Here is a 20,038-nt window from a genome sequence, read left to right as displayed (position 1 = left end):
TCCAAATCTTGCAAGTGTCAACTCATAAAATATTCCTATGCCTGTTTTAGTAGTTGCCGTAGAGAAGCGGGGTTGGAGGAAGGAAATCTGGAAGAGCAGTTGAAAGCAAAAGTGCATTCCAACTCTTATCTTTAAAAGATTGTAACTAAAATACCAGAGTTTTTGCCCACAAATATATTTAATTGGAGAACGGGAATGATGACACCCAGCCCATGAACGTGTTCAATTGGAGAATGTGATTTATGACACACCCAGGGGGGAGGGGGGAAACAGGGTCACAGGGGACTGTAAATGACGTGTGCCAGAGTTGGCTTCATACAAGGCAATGGCAGTGCCCAGTATGTCACCTCTAATTAATCCTTTGAAGTTTTTTGAAGTTTGGCTTGAGAATCATGTGTCAGGATTCTGGCAGTTACTTCAGTTAAATCATGAGCCTCGAGCCACACACCCCAAACTAAAGAGGATTTATTTGAATTCAACATTCTACGTCTGGCACTAACCTGGATGTAGCCAACTCTGAGATACGTAATTCACTGTCACCCTTGATCTTGCTTTACCCCTCTGGGTGTATCATCCAACAAAAGACGTCCATAGCCAAGAGTCATCAATCATGCTCTCCAATTAGATTTTTTTTGCGGCAGAAGCTTCAGCCAGCTAATCAGTCTTTGAAAAAAAATATGAATGGAATGGACTCTCGATTCCACACTGTTGCCCCTTCTTTCTGTTGTCAACTATAAAACGTGTATACAAAATGTTTTATGAGTTGACATTCGGCTCCCCTCCCTTCTTGAAGGTGACCTGTACAACACACCCCGAATCAATTTGATTGCAAATTTGGAAGCTTATGCTCACGAAACACCCCCAGGCTCGGTTGAGATCATGATTTAATTAGAGTGATTGCTGGAATCCTGACAGCAAGTTTTTCAGGTGGGAACAATGAAATTTCGCAGGATCTCATGAAAGAATTCTGAATCCAGCAAGACGGTAATAAACATCTTCTGAGTAACATCACTTTGAGTAACATCACTCAAAGCAAATCGCCCAAATGTTATAGGGTTCTCAAACTCCTTTTTCTTCCTGATTCTTTCTGAAACTCTATTCTGGTCATAAATCAATTTAACAGAACCAAAAAATATTAGAGTTGGGAGGGACCTTGGAGGTCTTCTAGTCCAACCCACTGCTTGAGCAGGAGACCCTATACCATTCTGGACAAATTGTTGTCCAATCTCTTCTTAAAAACTTCCAGTGATGGAGCTCCCACCACTTCTGCAAAGATGTCATTCCACTGATTCATTGTTCTACCTGCCAGGAAGTTTCTCCTGAGTTCTAGGTTGCTTCTCTCCTTGATTAGTTTCCATCTATTGTTTCTCGTCTTGCCTTTATTAGATGCTTTGGAAAATAGGTTGACTCCCCCTTCTGTGTGATAGCCCCTCAAATATTGGAACTTTGCTATCGTGTCACCCTGGGCCTTCTCTTCACTACACTAGGCATACCCAATTCCTACAAGTCAATGACTACTTCAGCTTCAACCGCAACAATACAAGAGCACACAACAGATACAAACTCAACCTAAACTGCTCCAAACTCGATTGCAGAAAGTACAACTTCAGCAATAGAGTGGTCAATGCTTGGAATGCACTACCTGACTCTGTTGTTACATCCTCTAACTAGCCCCCACTCCTTTAACCTTAAACTATCCACTATTGACCTCACCCTATTCCTAAAAGGTCTGTAAGGGGGCGTGCATAAGTGCACCATCGTGCCTCCCGTCCCTGTCCTATTGTCCCCATTTATTCGTACCCATTTCCTGTATTCTTACTCATGTTTATACTTATACCTAGTATCTTGTGAGCGATTGACAAATCAAATCAAATCAAATCAATCAATCAATCAAAATTTTGGACGAGCTAAGGCCCACCTACCTCAGGGGCAATATAATCGGGCGTCCCACAGAAGGTGCTCGTTTTAGCGTCCCCTAGCATGTTCTCTTTGCACATTCCAAAGTCAGCAATCTTGATGTGGCCTTCTTTGTCAAGGAGAACATTATCAAGCTTGAGGTCTCTGAAAGAGGATGAAGGGTTACACCTGTTCATTCAAGAGGCTCTTTTTTTGGGGGGGGGGTAACTTAAGGTAGTCTTCTCCAGTCCCCCAATCCATTGCAGCTGCCACTCCCTGCTCCTAAAATCTATTTATTTATTTAATTTATATCCCACCTATATTATTATTTTTTGTAAGTAGAAGTGGTACCTCAGTACCCATTATTAATGAGTATTATTGATGCTTCCAGGACAGAGGTGGTATTCAGTAGCGGAAATTTTGAGTAGTTCGGAGATCTGGCAAATCCCACCTCTGACTGGCCCCGCCCCCATCTCTTCTCTGCCTCCCATTGAGTCCCAGCTGATCGGCTGGGTCTCCTTCGGTTGCCCTGCACGGGAGAACGGAGCTGGAAAGCAGGTTAGTGGGGTGGGGAGGGGAATGAGGATTTTGCAGTAACCTTCCCCTGCCACGCCCACCAAGCCTCGCCCACAGAACCGGTAGTAAAAAAATTTGAATCCCACCACTGCTCTGGGAGGTACAATGAGTACCCAAAACAATGAATATCAAACAAATTTTCCCCATTAGGAATCATGTAGGGATTCAGAAGGCAGCGAACACTGAAAAGTTGTAGCTTGTGTGTGTTGAGTACTAAACGAACAATGAGTACCTAGACAAATTTTTTGCGTCAAATTTCACTGAGTACCACATTGGATGAGTTCAAAGCAGTTGAGTACCAAGGTACTGCCATAACTCAAAGCGGCAAACATACAGAATATAGGTAATCCTCAATTTACCACCATTCATGTCATGAAATTGGAAGTTGCAACGTTGCTGGAAAAAGTGTCTTATGACCGTTTTTTCACACTTACAACGGTTGCAGCATCCCTCCCCCCCATGATCACCTGATCAGAATTTGGGCATTAGCAACAAGAACCTGCACAGAACCCTCGCAGTTTGCAGTTCTCTAGCACTCTAATCTTTTATTTGGAAGTAGCAAAAATTCAGGATTAAAAAAATAGTAACCTCTACCTGTATATGATGCCTTTGGAATGAAGGAACTGCAGCCCACAAATAATTTCAGCAGCATAGAACCTATAAAATGTGGAGATATTTCTTTTATCACAACAACATCCAAAATAGAATCCTCCCGGCTGGCTCAGATGATGGGAACAATAATATTTCAGTACAATTATTAATAACAAGGTTTGTTATCATTTCTATTTGTCTACTCGGTCTCATTATGGAAGCACAGAATAGAAATGAGGTTCTGAAAATATAATTAGGAAAAGATTGGATTTTGCAGAGATGGATAGGTTGACACTGAAAATAAAAAGTAAAGGAAATAGAAAGTATTACTTAACATGGAATAGGTTTTATCAATGGTCAGAGATAAGAGGTAGAAATTAGATGAAGAAATAGCATTGTTATGTTTAAATCAGTCTACGAAGGGCAGAAATGCAGTCCGAACCCAAAGTAAAGATAATTAGAAATTAAAAAAAACCAACACAAACCACACTGAAGTAATTAACACGGCAGGCCAGGATGATAAATTGCAGACTTTCAAACCACCCACAGTTGGGAGAATGCCAAAACCTGGATAAGGCTCAACCAAGATAATGCACGCTTTACTTCCAGCAAGGAGCCATGTGCAAACTCCTCACTTATATCCTGTTCTCCCAGCTGCAAACAAAGAAAGGGATCAGGGCCTTCTTCTCTCTCACAAGCCATGTTGCTCCCTTCTCCGGTCCTTCCTGCATGCCCTAGGATGAAGAGGGGGTGGCCCTAGGTCTTCCTCTGAATGTCCAGCTGGACTGTGCCCTTCCTCCATTTACTCCAGAGTCACACTCCCACTCCCTTTCAGCTGTGCCATCTCCTCCTCAGAATCAGACTCCAACAAGGGCACAACACCTCCCTACTAGCAATCAGTACCCACATGAGCATTGATTAACTCCAAGATTAACATCAGACCAACAAAAGTAAACTATACCCCAGTCAAGGAACTGCCAAACAAGCCAACAAGAAACAACTAAAGAAACACCAAAACCATTCCAAACAAAACTTATAGAAAAAGCCACTAGAATATAAATCGAAAGTAAACCTCCCTCCGTACTAGCACTGATGACGTTACTTAGTTGGGTCATGAAACGTCTGAAAGAAGACAACCAAGTTCAGAGAACACCAAAGACCCCACCGTTCAACCCTGAGCTACAAATACTATCCTCTATTGATAGAAGAGTTTGACAAAACCAGGCCCATCTCACCGTGCTCGGTCCATTTCAAATTTGTGGCAGCTCTGAATATGGAACATCAAGTCTCCTCCATTGAGGTATTCCATTACAAAGAAGAGGTTCTCCTAGCAAGGGATGAAAGAATGACCTTTAGCATTTGGGTAAAAGCTCTAGAGATAGTCTTAAAGTTACCAGATTATTTGGGATGGCAACCTTTCATCCAACATATCTGGAACAGATAAAGTTAGAGAAGGGAATTGTGAGAAAATATTCCTTTAGTACAGGGGTGGGATTCAACCGGTGTTACTATTGGTTCGGTGATCGGCTGGATCTTCTTTGGTTGCCCTGCACAGGAGAACGGAGCTGGAAAGCAGGTTAGTGGGGTAGGGAGGGAATGGGGATTTTGCAGTATCCTTCCTTGCCACGCCCATCAAGCCATGCCCACAGAACCAGTAGTAAAAAAAATTTTTGAATCTCACCTCTGCCAGGGACTATCCTTGTGGCTCCCTCTTAACGCCAAAATTAAACCCCAACTCTGCCTACATGGCCTACAATTGTTGCACTTGGGAACTTGCTGTGCTCAATTCGTGTAAAACATGGGTTAATTTTCTTGGCACTTGGCACATATTGCATGAGCTCGGCCCATTTAGTGAACACGAGAAACATAGAAAACGAGTGAATTCAGCACGTTGACTTAAATTGACTTGCATGTTTTGAGGGCCAGTTTGGTGAAGCGGTTAAGACAAAAGGCTAAAACTGGGAGATTGTGAATTTTAGTTATGCACAAAGCCAGCTGGGAGAACCTTGGGCCAGTCACCTTATCTGAGTCCTAATAAGGAAGCAATGGCAAACCCAATGGTGTTTGTTTGTTTTTTTTCAAGAAGTAACTGGACTTTCTTGTTTTTTCATGGAAGACATTTTGCTTCTTATCCAAGAAGCTTCTTCACCTCTTCAAAGAAGCCTGCGAGAATTGGACACAATGGAACAGAAGAATCAACAACGCCACGTTACGCAAGCAGAGAATATGCCAAAACTGCAAAGCAAGCCTTATTTCTCTGACTTGATTTGGACAAAGGGATTGACAGATTAATGTATCCTTTTAACCTTAGTTTGGAAAGTACAGAAGACGTGGGTGAGAAATGGGTGCTCCCAAGCCAGGGAGAGGACACGCTTCTCCACCATGGTGCATTCCACGTCATCATCCATCAGAACCACCTCCTTCTTCAGGGCTTTCATGGCGAAAAACTGGTTTGTGGTTTTGAGCTCAACAAGGAAGACCTGGAGCAAAATAAATAAATAAAAAATCACCCAGGAACAGGTAAGATGAGCAAAGCCATCAACGTCGGAAGATAATTCACACATATGGACCTGAGAGTTTTGCATGAGTTTGCATTCAGTGGTGGATCTGTACGGACACCGTACGGGTAGTCCTCCACTTATGACCATGTCAGGGCTCCAACAATACACCCCCATTCAAATCATAAGTCTCTAGCCGCATCTCTCAGAGTAAAAAAAAAAAAGATTTATTAGGTGTGAGCACGTCAGTGTTACCTGGGTGCAGCCGACTCTAAGACACATCATTCATTTCACCCTTGACCTTGGTCCTCTTCCTACCCCCTGGATGTATATTCTCCAATGGGACACTTCCATAGCCAAGAGTCATCAATCATGCTCTCCAGTAATAATCTTGTGCACCAACAGCTTTGGCTGCCTAGCAATTACGTGAAGCATTTAAGGAATGCCCTACTTTCTTCACACCCTTTCTGCTGGCAACTAAAAAGACCAAAGAAGTATTTTTTAGTTGACAGACCGTTCATTTTAGTGACCGTTCAAAATTACAACGGCATTAAGAATAGCGACTTATGATCATTTTTCACAAGACCGTTGAAGCAACCCCCCGGTCACGCGATCAGGATTCAGATACTTGACAACAGACTCATATTTATGACGATTGCAGTGTCCCAGGATCATGTGATCATCTTTTAAAACTGTTGTGGCCTCTCGGCCGCCAGCCCCTCCAGAAGCTGAATAAGAGGGGGACTCCATGGGAGTCAGGGTCCGCATCAAGGCCATCTGAGAGCTCCGAGGGGGAAGAGGGAATGGAACTGTCAGAGACAGAGGCGGAGCCTGGGCTGTCCATCAATCCCCAAATGGAGAGTCAACCACCTTCAGGTCCAGAGATGGCTGATGAGGAAGAGGAGGAACAGCTGGGTCCAGTGCCTGATGCACAGATGCACAGGAGGCAGAGGAGAGGAGAGTAGTGGAAATCTATGGGCTGGTCCTCGGGACAGAAGAACCACCGCTGCTAGCTAAGCCCCATCCTAGCTCTGGGGATAAAAGGCAGGGGGCGGAGACAAATAGATATAGCAGACAACAACTGGTCTCCCTGTCAATCAGCCACTGATACTCCAAACTTCTGAATCCTGTCTGGAACTGTATCGGAATTCTTTCTTGGAATGTGCAGCGCTGAGAATCGGGCACTCCTTTGGAACATTTAAAAAACAGCGTACTTGTCGTGTTTGGGAGCCAGGTCAGACCAGCGACATTCTGTCAAGCAAAGTCAATGGGGAAGCTAGATTCACTTAACAACTGCAGTGATTCACTTAACAACTTTAACCAGAAAAGTCATAAAATGGGGGCAAAGTTCACTTAACAACTCTCTCTCTTAGCCACAGAAATGTTGGGCTCCTGTTGTGTTTGTAAGTTGAGGACTATGGTTTGTTTAAAATCATACTTCACCTCAACTCTGAGCTAATGAGAGACCCTTCTTCCTGGATCTTGTTTCAGGGGTCCTTTCATGGTGGCTTAGCCGCTCTCCAGCTACCCCTTCATACTAGCATTTCAAGAGTAAAGGAAGGAAATGAGGATCGGGGAGTGGAGAGGGCAGAACTATGAAAATGACTACACACTCCCTGCATAATTTAAAAATCAAGGTTTTTTTTTTTTTTATTCTCCTCACCATCACCTTACCTTGCCAAAACTTCCTTTCCCTAGGATTCTGTGCAAGTAAAAATCATCGATGGTTAACTTTGGCAATTCTACTTGAATGTCTTTCCTCAGTTCCAGTAGCGAATCAGAAATCGGGATGTCATCTGCTGGGGATTCCCAGGAAATTCCTTGTGGTTCTATAAAAAAAATTCCAGGGTACTTGTGTTGAAATATATTCATTTTTTTAAAAAAAAAAAAAAACCTTCATTCCATCCCTTAAGGCAGAATTTGTCATGCTCCTGTCAGAGTCTGAATCCGAGGAGGAAGACGAACAGCTGACAGGGAATGGGAGTGTGGCTCTGTTGGCTGTGGAGGAGGCTGGGGAAGGGCAAAGTCCGGCTGGGCAGAGCAGGGGAGAGGTAGAACAAGGGAGAGGGAATTCAGTGGAAGAACCAGGCCCACCCCCCTCTTCATCCTAGGGCACACAAGGAGGAACGGAGAAGAGAGCAACGTGGGTTGCATGGCTTACGGGGGAGGAAAGGGCCCTGATTCCCTTCATTAGCCACACCTGGGAAGACAATTGATAAGAAAGGCAGACTGCATGAGGCAGGCTGCTGGGAACAAACGTGACTTTATTGTGTGTTGACATGGCTTATCTGTGTTCCTGGCATCTTCCCAACTGTGTGACTTTTGCCGGGCCTTCAAGTCTGAAATTCTTGCTCCTGCCCTGTCAAACTAATTACCTCATTTTGGCTTTGTTTGGTCTTTAAGTTACAGTTTGTGTTGCTCATGTTTTGGACTTAATTTTCTGCAGTCAAAGATTGTTCCTGGGAGAGTTTTTCTCCAGCCAGAAGGTAACCTGGACATTGGGGGCAAAGTTGGAGATAATAAAGGGGCTCTTATTGCTTAGCTGACTGTGTTGCCTTTGTGCCACACCCCGGGTCATCACAGAATCATACAACATGATACTACAGAAGAGATCTCCAAACTTGGCAACTTTAAGAGTTGTGGACTTCAACTCCCAGAATTCCTCAGTCTGTCATGCTGGTTTTCTGGGCATATGTGTATGTGTGATTTAATTAAAGTCAACACCAGTTATATAGGTAGCCCTCAACTTACAACAGTTCATTTAGTGGCTGTTTGAAGTTACAACACAGAAAAAAAAGTGACTGATGACCAATTTTTCACACTTATGATCGCGGCAGCATCTCTGTAGTCATGAGATCAAAATTTAGACGCTTGGCAACGGACTCCTATTTATGACGATAAACAACTGTGTTACTAACTTAGGAATGGCTGTGATCCACTTAACCAACATGGCAACAAAGGTCGTAAAGCGGGGCAAACCTCACTGAACTCATTTCTCACTTAGCGACAGAACTGTTGGTCTCAATTGTGGTCATATGTTAAGAACTATCTGTATAGCCCAGAGGTAAGGAAAAATTCTGCTAGTAGGAAAACATTAATAAAATGAAATAATACCTTTTCTGCCTGTTGGGGGCACAGAAGGGCTGAGCGGTTCCTCTTTCACACAGGAAATTTCAACCGGTCCTTCTCGTAAAATCTGCTCTGAATCACGCAGATTTAGGGCCTGAATCAACACAGAACATACAAGGATGAAAAAAAGACTTCCGGTCTGATGTCACTGCATGATCGGCTCAAGAGAGCGGGGCTCCGCATCCCAACGTCGAATCCTCTTCATTGGAAGGCCCGCCTGCCCCCAGGGGCTAAACTCACCCTGTAGGGATATAGAAATATCTAGAAATATAGAATAGAATCTGGGGATATGGTGGCTCAGTGGCTAAGACGCTGAGATTGTCAATCAGAAAGGTCAGGCGTTTGACGGTTTTTTGCTTGTTTTTTCTTTTACCTCTGCTAGAGGAATCTGTTGTCTGGAGGATCATGTCAACCATGGACAAGTCATGGTGACTTTTACTGAAGATATTCTCTACTCGTTTCCCCGCGTCCATCTTTTTTTACAAAGACAACCATAAGGATGTCCCGCTTACTCACTTGTTGCCTGCTCTCAATCAGCGCCAATGCTTCAGCCATGAGTTTCTGGTTCACGCCGCAAAGATTTGCCACTTTGGTCTGGCACTTGTGGTGGACGTTCATCGTGCAGGCTGCAAGGCAGAGACCAAGTCAGACCTCCGGCTTGGAAACTGCTTGTCAGACATGTATTGTGTTCTTTTGAAATGATTGCTTTTATTGCTTCGATTTTTCCCGTAACATTTTATTGCTAAATGGTTCACTGCCTTGATAGGACATAAACAGCAAACATTGGATTGAGAGATACAGATACAGATTAACAGAGTTGGAAGGGATCTTGTAAGTCATCTAGTCCAACCCCACCCCCCAAACAGGATACAGAGGGGAAAAGGAGATGGGGAGGGAAACATACTCCTACAGATAGTCCTCAAACTTACAACAGTTTGTTTAGGGATCAAAATTATAACAACACTGAAAAAAAAAGGACTTGTGGCCGTTTTTCACACTTAACAACAGTTGCAGCATCCCTGGTCACGTGTTCAAAATTCGCACGCTTGGCAACTGGCATGTACTTATGATGGTTGCAGAGTCCTGGAGTCATGTGATCCAGCTTGGTGACCCTCTGACCAGCAAAATCGATGGAAAATCCAGCATCGCTTAACAATCATTGAACAACTGCCCCGATTTAAAAAATAATTTAATAACTGTGGCAAGAAAGGTTGTAAAATGGGGCGAAGCTGACTTAACCAACATCTCACTTAGCAACAGAAATTTTGGAAATTGTGGTCATACATTGAGGACTATCTGTAGTGGGGCTAAAATGTCATGCTGTAGATCCCCCACTTATTGTCCTGCCCCGTCGAAGCCTGAATCTGTGGGGGAGGACGAGCCAGAGCTGGGGTTAACAGAGATTGAGAGGGTGGCTTCATTGGCTTCGGAAGAATGTGGGGAGGAGAAGGACGAGGTAGCCCAGGGCCCATCAGGATTGGGACAGTTTGCTAACAGGGAGGAATGGGGGAGGGACAGGATGACTGAGAGAGGCCAAACAGTCGAAATGAGGAGCGACGGAGCTCAGGCGATGAGCAAGGACCGCCCCCTCCTGATCCCTGAGCATGGAGAGTGGAGAGAAGGTAGGAACAGCACAGGCCGACCCGACAACTCGAGAGGAGAGCGCCCTGCCCCTCTTCACAAGGCACACCTGGGGACTGAGATTTAAGGAGACGCTGTAGGAAGGGGTGTTTGTCGGGAACGAACACTGAATTTGTGGAGTTTTGTGTGACGCTGCAGACTGCTTGCTTGTTCCTTGCTCCGTGGATTCATTTCCCTGCTTTGCTGGACTGCTCGCAGCCAGAGGCTGATCTATGTTTGTGCTTTTTGGCTCTGGGACTTGCCAAGAACATGGGGGTGTTTGGGAAAAATTTGGAGCATTAACGGTGAATTTGAACTCTCAGTTGGCTGTGTGGCCTTCATGCCTTGTCCCTAGTGGTGGGATTCAACATTTTTTACTACTGACTCTGTGGGCATGGCTTGATGTGGGCGTGGTGTGGTATGGCAGGGGAAGGATACTGCAAAATCCCATTCCCTCCCCACCCCACTAACCTGCTTTCCAGCTCCGTTCTCCTGTGTAGGGCAACCAAAGAAGACCCAGCTGATCATCTGGGACTCGGGAGGCAGAGAATAGATGGGGAGGGGCCAGTCAGAGATGGGATTTGCTGGTTCTCTGAACTATTCAAAATGTCTGCTACTGGTTCTCCAGAACTGGTCAGAACCTGCTGAATACCACCTCTGCTTGTCCTGGGTCATCACACCAAAGCACCAGCGATCTCAACTCACCGTCGCATTTTAAGCCCTGCCGTGCCAGGCCCCAGAGCAGTGTTCCACAATGGTCACAGAAGGTGGGGCTTTTATAATTGTACACCTTGAAGCGATGGGGCATGTCGATCTTAAACCTTTCTTTGTGGAACTGGAAGAAAAAGGAAGGGAAAATGTGGTTAAACAGATCCCCGTAGCTTTGCCCTGGTAACTGTGATTCTACCTTGTTGTATGTTGTATATAATAATTTATATTTGCGCTCTGCCAACTCGATGATTCTGGGAGACTCACAACAACCAAAGAAACGACAACATCATCAATAAAACATAAACGTTCCAGCAGGTGCATTCACACAATATGCTAATCTTAGTTAGTGTTGGGTTGTGGGTTTATAGATAGTCCTTGACTTAAAACCACTTGTTTAGTGACTATTTGAAGTTACAACGGCAGTGAAAAAAGTGGCTTTGGACTGTATTTCACACTGACAACCGTCGCAACATCCCCATGGTCACGTGATCGAAATTCAGGCACTTGGCAACTGGTTCATATTTATGATGGTTGTGGTGTCCCTGGGGGTCACGTGATCCCTTTTTGCGACCATTTGACAAGCAACGTCAATGGGGAAGCCAAATTCACTTAACGACATGTTACTAACTTAACAACTGCAGGGATTCACTGAACGATTGTGGCAAGAAAGTTCATACAAGGGGCCAAAATTCACTTAACAAAGGTCTTGCTTAGCAACAATTTCTGGGCTCGATTGTGGTTATAAGTCGAGGACGAGGGGATCAACCAGGTAAACAAATTACTGTTGTGGTTATTCTCATTTTAACATTTTTACTGAGTTATAAAATATTATAAGATACAAAATACAAAAGTCAATAGGAAAACGGTGGGCAGGAAGAGGAGGAAGAGAAGGGAGGAAGGATAAGAAAAAAGAAAAAGAAACCTTGATTTCCAACTCTCTCTGTTTGCAGTAAAATAAAGCATTAACACCAAACCTTTTACGTTTTTTTTTTCATAATAATATGAGCAAGCCGTTTCTATAAAGATCTATCAATTTCAGGGGTGGGCTGATACCGGTTCACACCAGTTTGGCTGAACCTGTTAATTTCATGGCCATTTTGGTGAACCGGCAAATCCCACCCCGGGTTGGCCTCGTCCACTCCACCACGCATCTCCCTGGAGTCCCCACATGGGCCCATTTTGGATCTCAGGTAAGTGCAGGGTCTGTGTGGAGGCTCAGGGAGGAAGGAAAATAGGCCTCCCGGAAGTTTCTGGAAGGCCTGAAACGGGCCAGTTTCCAGCCTACAGAGAGCCTCTGGAGCCTGGGGAGGGCAAAAAGGAAAGCCTCCGGAGCCCAGGGAGGGTGAAAACGCCCCCCCCGTGGCCCATTTTTACTCCCAGGGTGGTGCAGGAGGCCAACTAGGCCACACCCCTTGGCCACGCCCACCCAGCAACTGGGCAGAGAACCAGTTGTTCAATTATTTGAAGCCCATCCCTGATCAATCTAATCAGTAAAGCGCAAAATCAGAGCTTCCTTCTTTTCCATTTCAAGCACGAAATTCAGAAGCGGTCTCCACGTGGAAACAAAAGTACTTCTAATATTCTTTTCTTTAATCAAAATAGTCCATTTTGCCCATTTCAGAATAACTTTTGTGGTTATTCTCATTGAACTGGCTTCGCTTGGCGTGCTAAGACAGACCAAACCAAATCGAGGTTATCATAACCACGTTGAGTGCCTCTGGGTTGGTTAACTCTAGCTACCAACTCACAAAAATAACACAACCCCAAACCTACCATAGTTTCTCTACTGTTAATAGCCGATCCCGTACACTTTGCAATGACTTTGTCAATACACTTCTTGTGAATCGCAGCATTGCATTCTGGGAGAAAAAAAGAAATCCTTTTCACTAAAAAAAAAGTTTTACAAGTAACACAGAAAGACCACAACACAAATTACACTCTTTTACACACTACTGGACAGAAATACAGCAAGATGGGCAAAGAAAATAATTCAATTTGGTCCCAATCAGGAGTGGCCCCTGGTTTTGGGCAACAAAAGTCAAGATGCCATCTTAAAAACAGGCAGAGCTTTTGATGGTGCCATCCTGGTCACTATCTTGACTTTTTTGAACATACCCAGCAGAATCCTTGGGCCACCTGGGGGGGACACTCAACAGGTAAAGATTCCCCTCTGACATATGTACTAGTCGTTTCTGGCTCTAGGGGGCAGTGCTCATCTCCGTTACAAAGCCAAAGAGCCAGCGCTGTCCGAAAACGTCTCCGAGGTCATGTGATCGGCATGACTAAACACTGAAGGTGCACAGAACACAGTTACCTTCCCACCAAAGTGGTCCTTATTTTTCTACTTGCATTTTTACATGCTTTTGAACGGCTAGGTTGGCAGAAACTGGGACAAGTAATGGGAGCTCACTCCATTACGTGGCGCTAGGGATTCGAACCGCTGAACTGCCGGCCTTTCTGATCAACAAGCTCAGCATGTTAGCTGAGTTCCTTTCCCCTTCTTCTCGGAGATATTGATTCAAATCCTCCTTGGAAACCATTTGTCCGAAATAGCAGTGGGTTTCCTGCTAGAGTAGGGTTGGACTCTCGGAGATCCCATCCAACTTTGTTATTCTGGTGTTTTGTTTTGTTTTTCAATTTTATGCCTTGCATAAAATTTGCATCTAGACTCCTAAAGTTCAGAAACCAGACCCGGGCAGCTAAAAAATAAATAAGGAATTTGGTATATGTGTGTGTTTGTGCGTTTGTGTTTCTGTAGGATTCCCAGTCTCTCCAAGTGGCAGGAGCAACTGCTAAATTCCACCCACAATTTTCATTTTGATATGACGGAAGGAGAACATGATCTCATCTTTACAGCTAAAGGTAGTTCTGATATCGTATTAATTAAGGGTGTCGGTTAAATCTAATTTTAAGCAAAAGGGTTTTCTTTTCATTTTTTGGGGAGCACAGCTCCCAGCATGTATTCAAATTATGATTGTCAGTCTGGAAAAAAAGAGGTTGAGTTATTCTAAAATTTGAGATGGTACAGGTTTCTTTTCTTTTTTAAAATAATTTTTATTATGTTTTTCCACAATTACATGTCTCTTGTACATTCTTAACAACTCTATGACATCGATGTTTTCACTTATATCTACATATCTACATATATACTTTTAATTCTTATTTCTTTTGTCTAACCAACTATACCACTTATCCAAGACCATATAATATTCCGATTCCTCCCTATCATGCAATTCCAATGTAAGTTTAACCATCTCTGTACAGTCCACTACTTTCTTTATTATCATATCTTCAGAAGGGGCACTGTCCAATTTCCAATTTTGTGCATAGGCAATTCTTGCCACTGTCACTATATGTACTATAATATATTTGGTTTTTAAAATTAAATTCTCCTCTGATTATTCCTAATAAAAACATTTCGGGTTTGAGTTCAGTTTGAAGACCTATAATTTCCTGTAGCCAATTTTTAATTTTAACCCAATATTTCCTTGCTTTGGGACACAACCACCACATATGAAAGAAGGTACCATGTTTTTAAGGTTTCTAAGGGCAGAAAACGGCACCTCATAACTTTGTATTTTGACCGATAGAAAAAGCTGAAAGTTCCAACTCAATCATAAAATATTTTCTCCCTTGATTCTGGCTTCTTATTCTTGAAACTAATTTTTCTTCTTGAATACCCTGAGAAAAACAGAAAACCTAATGTGTCTATTCTCTTTCTCAGAGATTGAAAATGATTTGGAAATGTACCGGACTGTGAGAACGTTGAAAATATGACCAGGATTGTTACACTTTAAAAAAACCCACTTAATTTTTTTTTTAAAAATGCATGCTTTGTTTCCATACAGAGATTGTTGTGATTATTTAATTGCTCTTTCATTCTTAGGCTTTTCAGCAGAGTATCATGAACTATTGCACAGTTATGATAACCATCAACATATAAATATAATATACTGAAAGATCTTACGCCTGCACTGATAACCTTGCTTGTTGAGGCCCCTGGAATACAGAGAGAGAAAAAAACAGTATTAATATAAAACAGATTTCAAATCATGCCTGCATTTGAGAAAAATGACTTTAAAAAAAAACCCAATAAGTGCAGGGATTCATGTTCAGGCTTACTGAATTTAACTTGTCAAATTAAATTCTAATTATCCATTTAATTATTAAATTTTATTTAGTTTCCTAGTATGATTTGATTGCTTATTTATTATCCTATGGCTATCACTAAATGTTGTATCTTATGATTCTTGATTAATGTATTGTTTTTATGTACACTGAGAGCTTATGCACCAAAAACAAATTCCTTCTGTATCCATTCACACTTGGCCAATAAAGAATTCTATTCTATTCTATTCTATTCTATTCTATTCTATTCTATTCTATTCTATTCTATTCTATTCTATTTTAGTCTAGTCTATTCTATTCTAGTCTAGTCTAGTCTAAATTTTAAAAAAATTGATTCAGAGGATCAAAAGTCCTATAGCACTTGAAGAAGACAGATTTCTCCAATCAGAAAAACAAGCAGAATCGAACCCAGTTTTGATGATGCAAAACTGCTTTCTAAATCTAGTTGGCCTATCAGATTGGTTCAGATTAAGAAACCAAACTGGATTGGATCAAATCTGGATCAAAGAAGGATTCCCAAATGACATGTTTTTGATTGTCAAAGGGGAATTAATCTGATTTTTCCAAACTCGAAATTTTGGGCCCTGGAACGTTAACTGCTCTCAATAGGAAGCTGCAAAACTCAATCCCTGATCAACCAAGTGATGCTGTTGAGGTGTCATCTAAAGCTCATTGGGTTTGGGTGGGGACGACAATGCTTCAATTGAACCCAAATAAAACGAGGTATCTATGGTTACATGGTCCTTCCAAGGCTGGAGATTCTCCACCTGCTTCTTGTGGTTCTATTTCCTACAGCAGTAGACATGTTTGACCAATTGATTTTTAACAGCTCTTAAAAAGAAGTTGCATCTCTCAATCCTTGGTTAACATAGTGATGAGGCTCATCTGCCTGGAACCCAACACTGTATATTGGACTTTAACACGATTGAGCGGGTCCAAAAATATTTCTCGAGAAGAGTTCTCCACTCCTCCACTCACAATAGATTTCCCTCTGCCTCCAGGCTTGAAATTTTGGGCTTGGACAATCTGGAACGGCCTCGTCTGCAGTCCGATTTAAGCATAGTACACAAAATTGTCTGCTACAATGTCTTGCCTGTCAATGACTTATTCAGCTTCAACCACAATAACACATGGGCAAACAACCGATACAAACTCAAGATAAACCGCTCCAAACTCGATTGCAGAAAATACGACTTCAGCCACAGAGTGATCAATGCCTGGAACGCCCTACCCGACTCCGTTGTTACTCAACCCCTTGAAGCTTCAACCTCAAACTATCTACTGTGGACCTCACCCCATTTCTAAGAGGTCCTTAAAGGAGGCGTGCATAAGCGCACCAGCGTGCCTACCGTTCCTTTCTTACTGTCCCCATTTATCTGTATTTACTTCCTTTGTTGATGTGTCTCAGAGTCGGCTACACCCAGGCGGTGCTGGACATATTAACTCCCAATAAATCCTTTTGAAATTTTGCCAGTTTGGCTCAAGACTCATGATTTAATTGGGGCAACTGCCGGAATCCTGACAGCATGTTTATGTTCATACCTATGCTTGTTATCCTGTACATGTTTGACAAAACAAATAAAATAAATAAAAAAAATAAAATGATTTGGGGTCTCATCTTTGGGTCTGGGTGGGGATGACAATGCTTCAACTCAGTCCAAATGAAATTAAATATCTCTGAATGTATGGTTAGGGTTAATGAATCAAAGCAGCTCTTTGGAGCCATGGATCATAGTATTCAGACCAATGGATCATAGCAGCTCTTTTGGGGTGGTGACCTAGAGGTGGAGCTCTCGCCTCACAATCAGGAGGCTGTGAGTTCGATCCTAGGTAGAGGCAGATAGTTCTCTCTCTGGGCACAATGAGGATATATCCAGCAGATATAAGAAAACTCTGCATTGGCAACAGGAAGGGCAAAGGGCCAGTAAACACTCAGCTTCATTCAGTTGCCCAGACTCCACCCCACAAGGGATTATGGGGTCATTAAATGGAGATGACGATGATCATAGCAGCTCTTTCGACCCATGGATCATAACAGCTCTTGGACCAATGGACCATAGCAGCTCTCCAGAGACAGCATCTTCCCATTAGGAAAGAAAATTGCATCCTTCCCTATGCAGACCAAGCCCAAAAGGACCCCCTCGGTCATACCAGACAAATTCATGGCAAACAGAACAGAACGTGGGCTGGGGAAAGAAAGTGGCCGTAAACTCGTGGCACTTGACATTATGAATCTTCGCTTGCTTGATGGCTCCTCTCCGTTGATGCAGAGAGAAAAACCCCTCCTTTTCACAGTCGATAAACTCTGGATCATCTGAGTAAGAGAGAAAAACAAGAAATTCCGTGGTCAGGCCATGAATGTAAATAACATATATTTAAAACAGTTCGAAAAAGTGTGAAGAAACACCCCAATTGATAAAAATAACCAGGCACACTTCCTAAAATCTTGAGAGCCCCTGTTACCATCAGAAGAACGTTAGCGGTGCTTATGTTATTTCTGGATATCACCAGAAATGTGACCGATGGGGGAGAGTTTATACTTTTCTTGGTCCCCCCGCCTTAAATAAAAATTCCCGCTTGCGAAAAATCTAGCACATTGAGAAGAAGGGAGTTTGTTTAGATTGGGGCTTTGTGAGCTAAATATCTTCATGTAGGGCGCATTAAATACAATCTCCATAATCTAAAATACTGATTTCATGAAGCAGAAAAATAAATAAAAGGCAACTATCTTCTGGATGTTGCCAGATAACAATTCCCATCATCCCGAATTGATTTTACTGAGGCTGATGGGCATTGCAACTTAGACCCTAAGGAGAAATTTCCTGACAGTTAGTCAGTGGAACAACTTGCCTCTAGAGATTGTGAATGCTCCAACACTGGGAGTTTTTAAAAAGAGATTGGACAGCCATTTGTCTGAAGTGCCTTTGCTTTCCTGCCTAAGCAGGAGGTTGGACTAGAAGACCTCCAAGGTCCTTTCCAACTCTGTTATTCTATTTCTATTCTATTTCTATTGCTAAAGTCAGCAGTTCCCAAACTGAGATATCAACTAGGGCAGTGCTTCCCAAATCTTGGCAGCTTGCTGGCTGGGGAATTCTGGGATTTGAAGTCCAGCCCTCTTAAAGCTGGCAAGATTTGGGAAGCACTAACGTATAGTTTCTTTCTCTTTTCTTGTTGGGTGTTTGGCACAGAATGATGAGCTAGGAAGACGCTGTTTTCTAGATAACATGCTTCAATCCTAAACTCTGCAGGTAGTCCTCCAAATTCCTATTGCTAAGCAAGACAGGTGAATTTTGTCCCAGTTTACTACGGTTGCGAAGTCAACCACTGTTATCATCTCAACATTTTGACCACACGCTGCCTCTCCCTCTATGGCTTAATGCAATTGTACAGTTCACGTTGTGAACGTTGCTGCATTCCCACGAACTCCTACATCCTATTTTAGCATCTATGGAGAGTCTCAAATCATCCAGGTTAGGGTTGTCCCAAAGGTGCTTTTTTTTCCCCAAGAGGCAACTGGACTTTCTGGTTTTTCTTTGAAGACGTTTCGCTTCTCGTCCAAGAATCTTCTGCAGCTCCGACAGGACGGTGGGGAATGGAAGGATTGATATTCTTTGCAGACAGCTGGTCATTTGCATCCTTTTAGAGGGTCGTTGAGGCTGCTTGGAAGTTTATCTGTGTCCTCACTGTCACCTGTCTAACTCTATGGAGATTCTCAGTCATCCAGCTCATGACTGTCCCAAAGGTGCTTTCTTATTTTTTAAAAACAAACTTTATTGATTATACAACTAAAATATCAAACAAACACATACACAACACACAGGAAAAAAAAGGAAAAAGAAAAAAGGAAATGATTAAAAACTAGCAATTCTATTATCGACAGTCTATGGTTCCTTGTTTGTTATCAATATTGGTGATATATTTACAAATGCATCTTATTGCGAATATATAATTACTATCTCTTTTACATTTTACATTGTTTACTAATATATTTTCTATTTTGGTTCTATCCAGTCATACCAGCATTCCCAGCTTCTATAATATTCTGATGTTTCTTTTTCCTTAAGTGCTAATGTTAACTTATCCATCTCTGCACAGGCTGTTATCTTCTGAATGATCATTTCCTCTATTGGAATATCTGTTTGTTTCCAACACTGTGCAAAGGTTATTCTAGCTGCAGTAAGAATGTGCAGTATTATATGTTTGACTTTTTTAGAAATTTCTCTATTAAATATCCCCAATAAGAAGAATTCTGGTTTTAGTTCAATTTGCTCCGCCGTTATTTCCTCTAACCATTTTTTTATTCTATGCCAGTATCTTTGGGCTTCAGCGCAGGACCACCACATGTGAAACGATGTTCCATGTTTCTTTTTACATTTCCAGCAATTTGGATTCAAGGTGTTTTTTCAAGAGGTAAATGGACTTTGTTTTTCTTTGAAGATGTTGTGCTTCTCATCCAAGAAGCTTCTTCAGCTCTGACTGGATGGTGGGGAATGGAAGGATTTATATTCCTTGAAGACAGCTGGTCATTTGCATCCTTTTAGAGGGTCGTTGAGGCCACTTGGAGGTTTGTCTGTGTCCTCAGGATCACCTGAGTGGTGCAAATGGGTGTGGAGCCTTTTTGGAACTGCTGAAAGGACGTGTTGTAGACTGGAGCTAGGTGATGGGATACAACTGTCCATTTTGAGGCAGGAAATTCACAGCAAATATGGAGGAAGAACTCAAATGAATAAATACAGGTAATCCTTGACTTACAAGAGTTCATTTAGTGACTGAAATTAAAACAGCACTGAAAAAAGTGACATGACCATTTTTCACACTTAAGACCACTGCAGCATCCCCCGTAGTCACGTGTTCAAAATTTGGATGCTGGGCTACCGGTTTGTATTTAT

At 42.6% G+C, this 20,038-nt stretch overlaps 1 protein-coding gene across 1 annotated transcript in view; it reads right to left on the bottom strand.

Moving 5' to 3' along the window:
- The window catches only part of PRKCQ (protein kinase C theta), a 54,601-nt gene that overhangs the window by 10,124 nt on the left and 24,439 nt on the right, over window positions 1-20,038 (bottom strand). The window contains exons 5-15 of the mRNA XM_026721585.2: window positions 17,301-17,463; window positions 14,989-15,020; window positions 12,795-12,880; window positions 11,016-11,145; window positions 9,207-9,316; window positions 8,676-8,784; window positions 7,236-7,390; window positions 5,370-5,543; window positions 4,299-4,390; window positions 3,067-3,129; window positions 1,923-2,061 (exon numbers count right to left, since the gene is read on the bottom strand). Coding sequence (XP_026577370.2) covers window positions 1,923-2,061; window positions 3,067-3,129; window positions 4,299-4,390; window positions 5,370-5,543; window positions 7,236-7,390; window positions 8,676-8,784; window positions 9,207-9,316; window positions 11,016-11,145; window positions 12,795-12,880; window positions 14,989-15,020; window positions 17,301-17,463 — 1,253 coding nt within the window. The remainder of the gene's footprint in view (window positions 1-1,922; window positions 2,062-3,066; window positions 3,130-4,298; window positions 4,391-5,369; window positions 5,544-7,235; window positions 7,391-8,675; window positions 8,785-9,206; window positions 9,317-11,015; window positions 11,146-12,794; window positions 12,881-14,988; window positions 15,021-17,300; window positions 17,464-20,038) is intronic.

Source organism: Pseudonaja textilis, chromosome 5 (genome assembly GCF_049901715.1).
Source record: "Pseudonaja textilis isolate UNSWEBS1 chromosome 5, rPseTex1.2, whole genome shotgun sequence".
Taxonomy (NCBI): Eukaryota; Metazoa; Chordata; class Lepidosauria; order Squamata; family Elapidae; genus Pseudonaja; species Pseudonaja textilis.
Note: the sequence above shows the minus strand (reverse complement) of the source record. Positions and strands in the feature narration are given on the sequence as shown.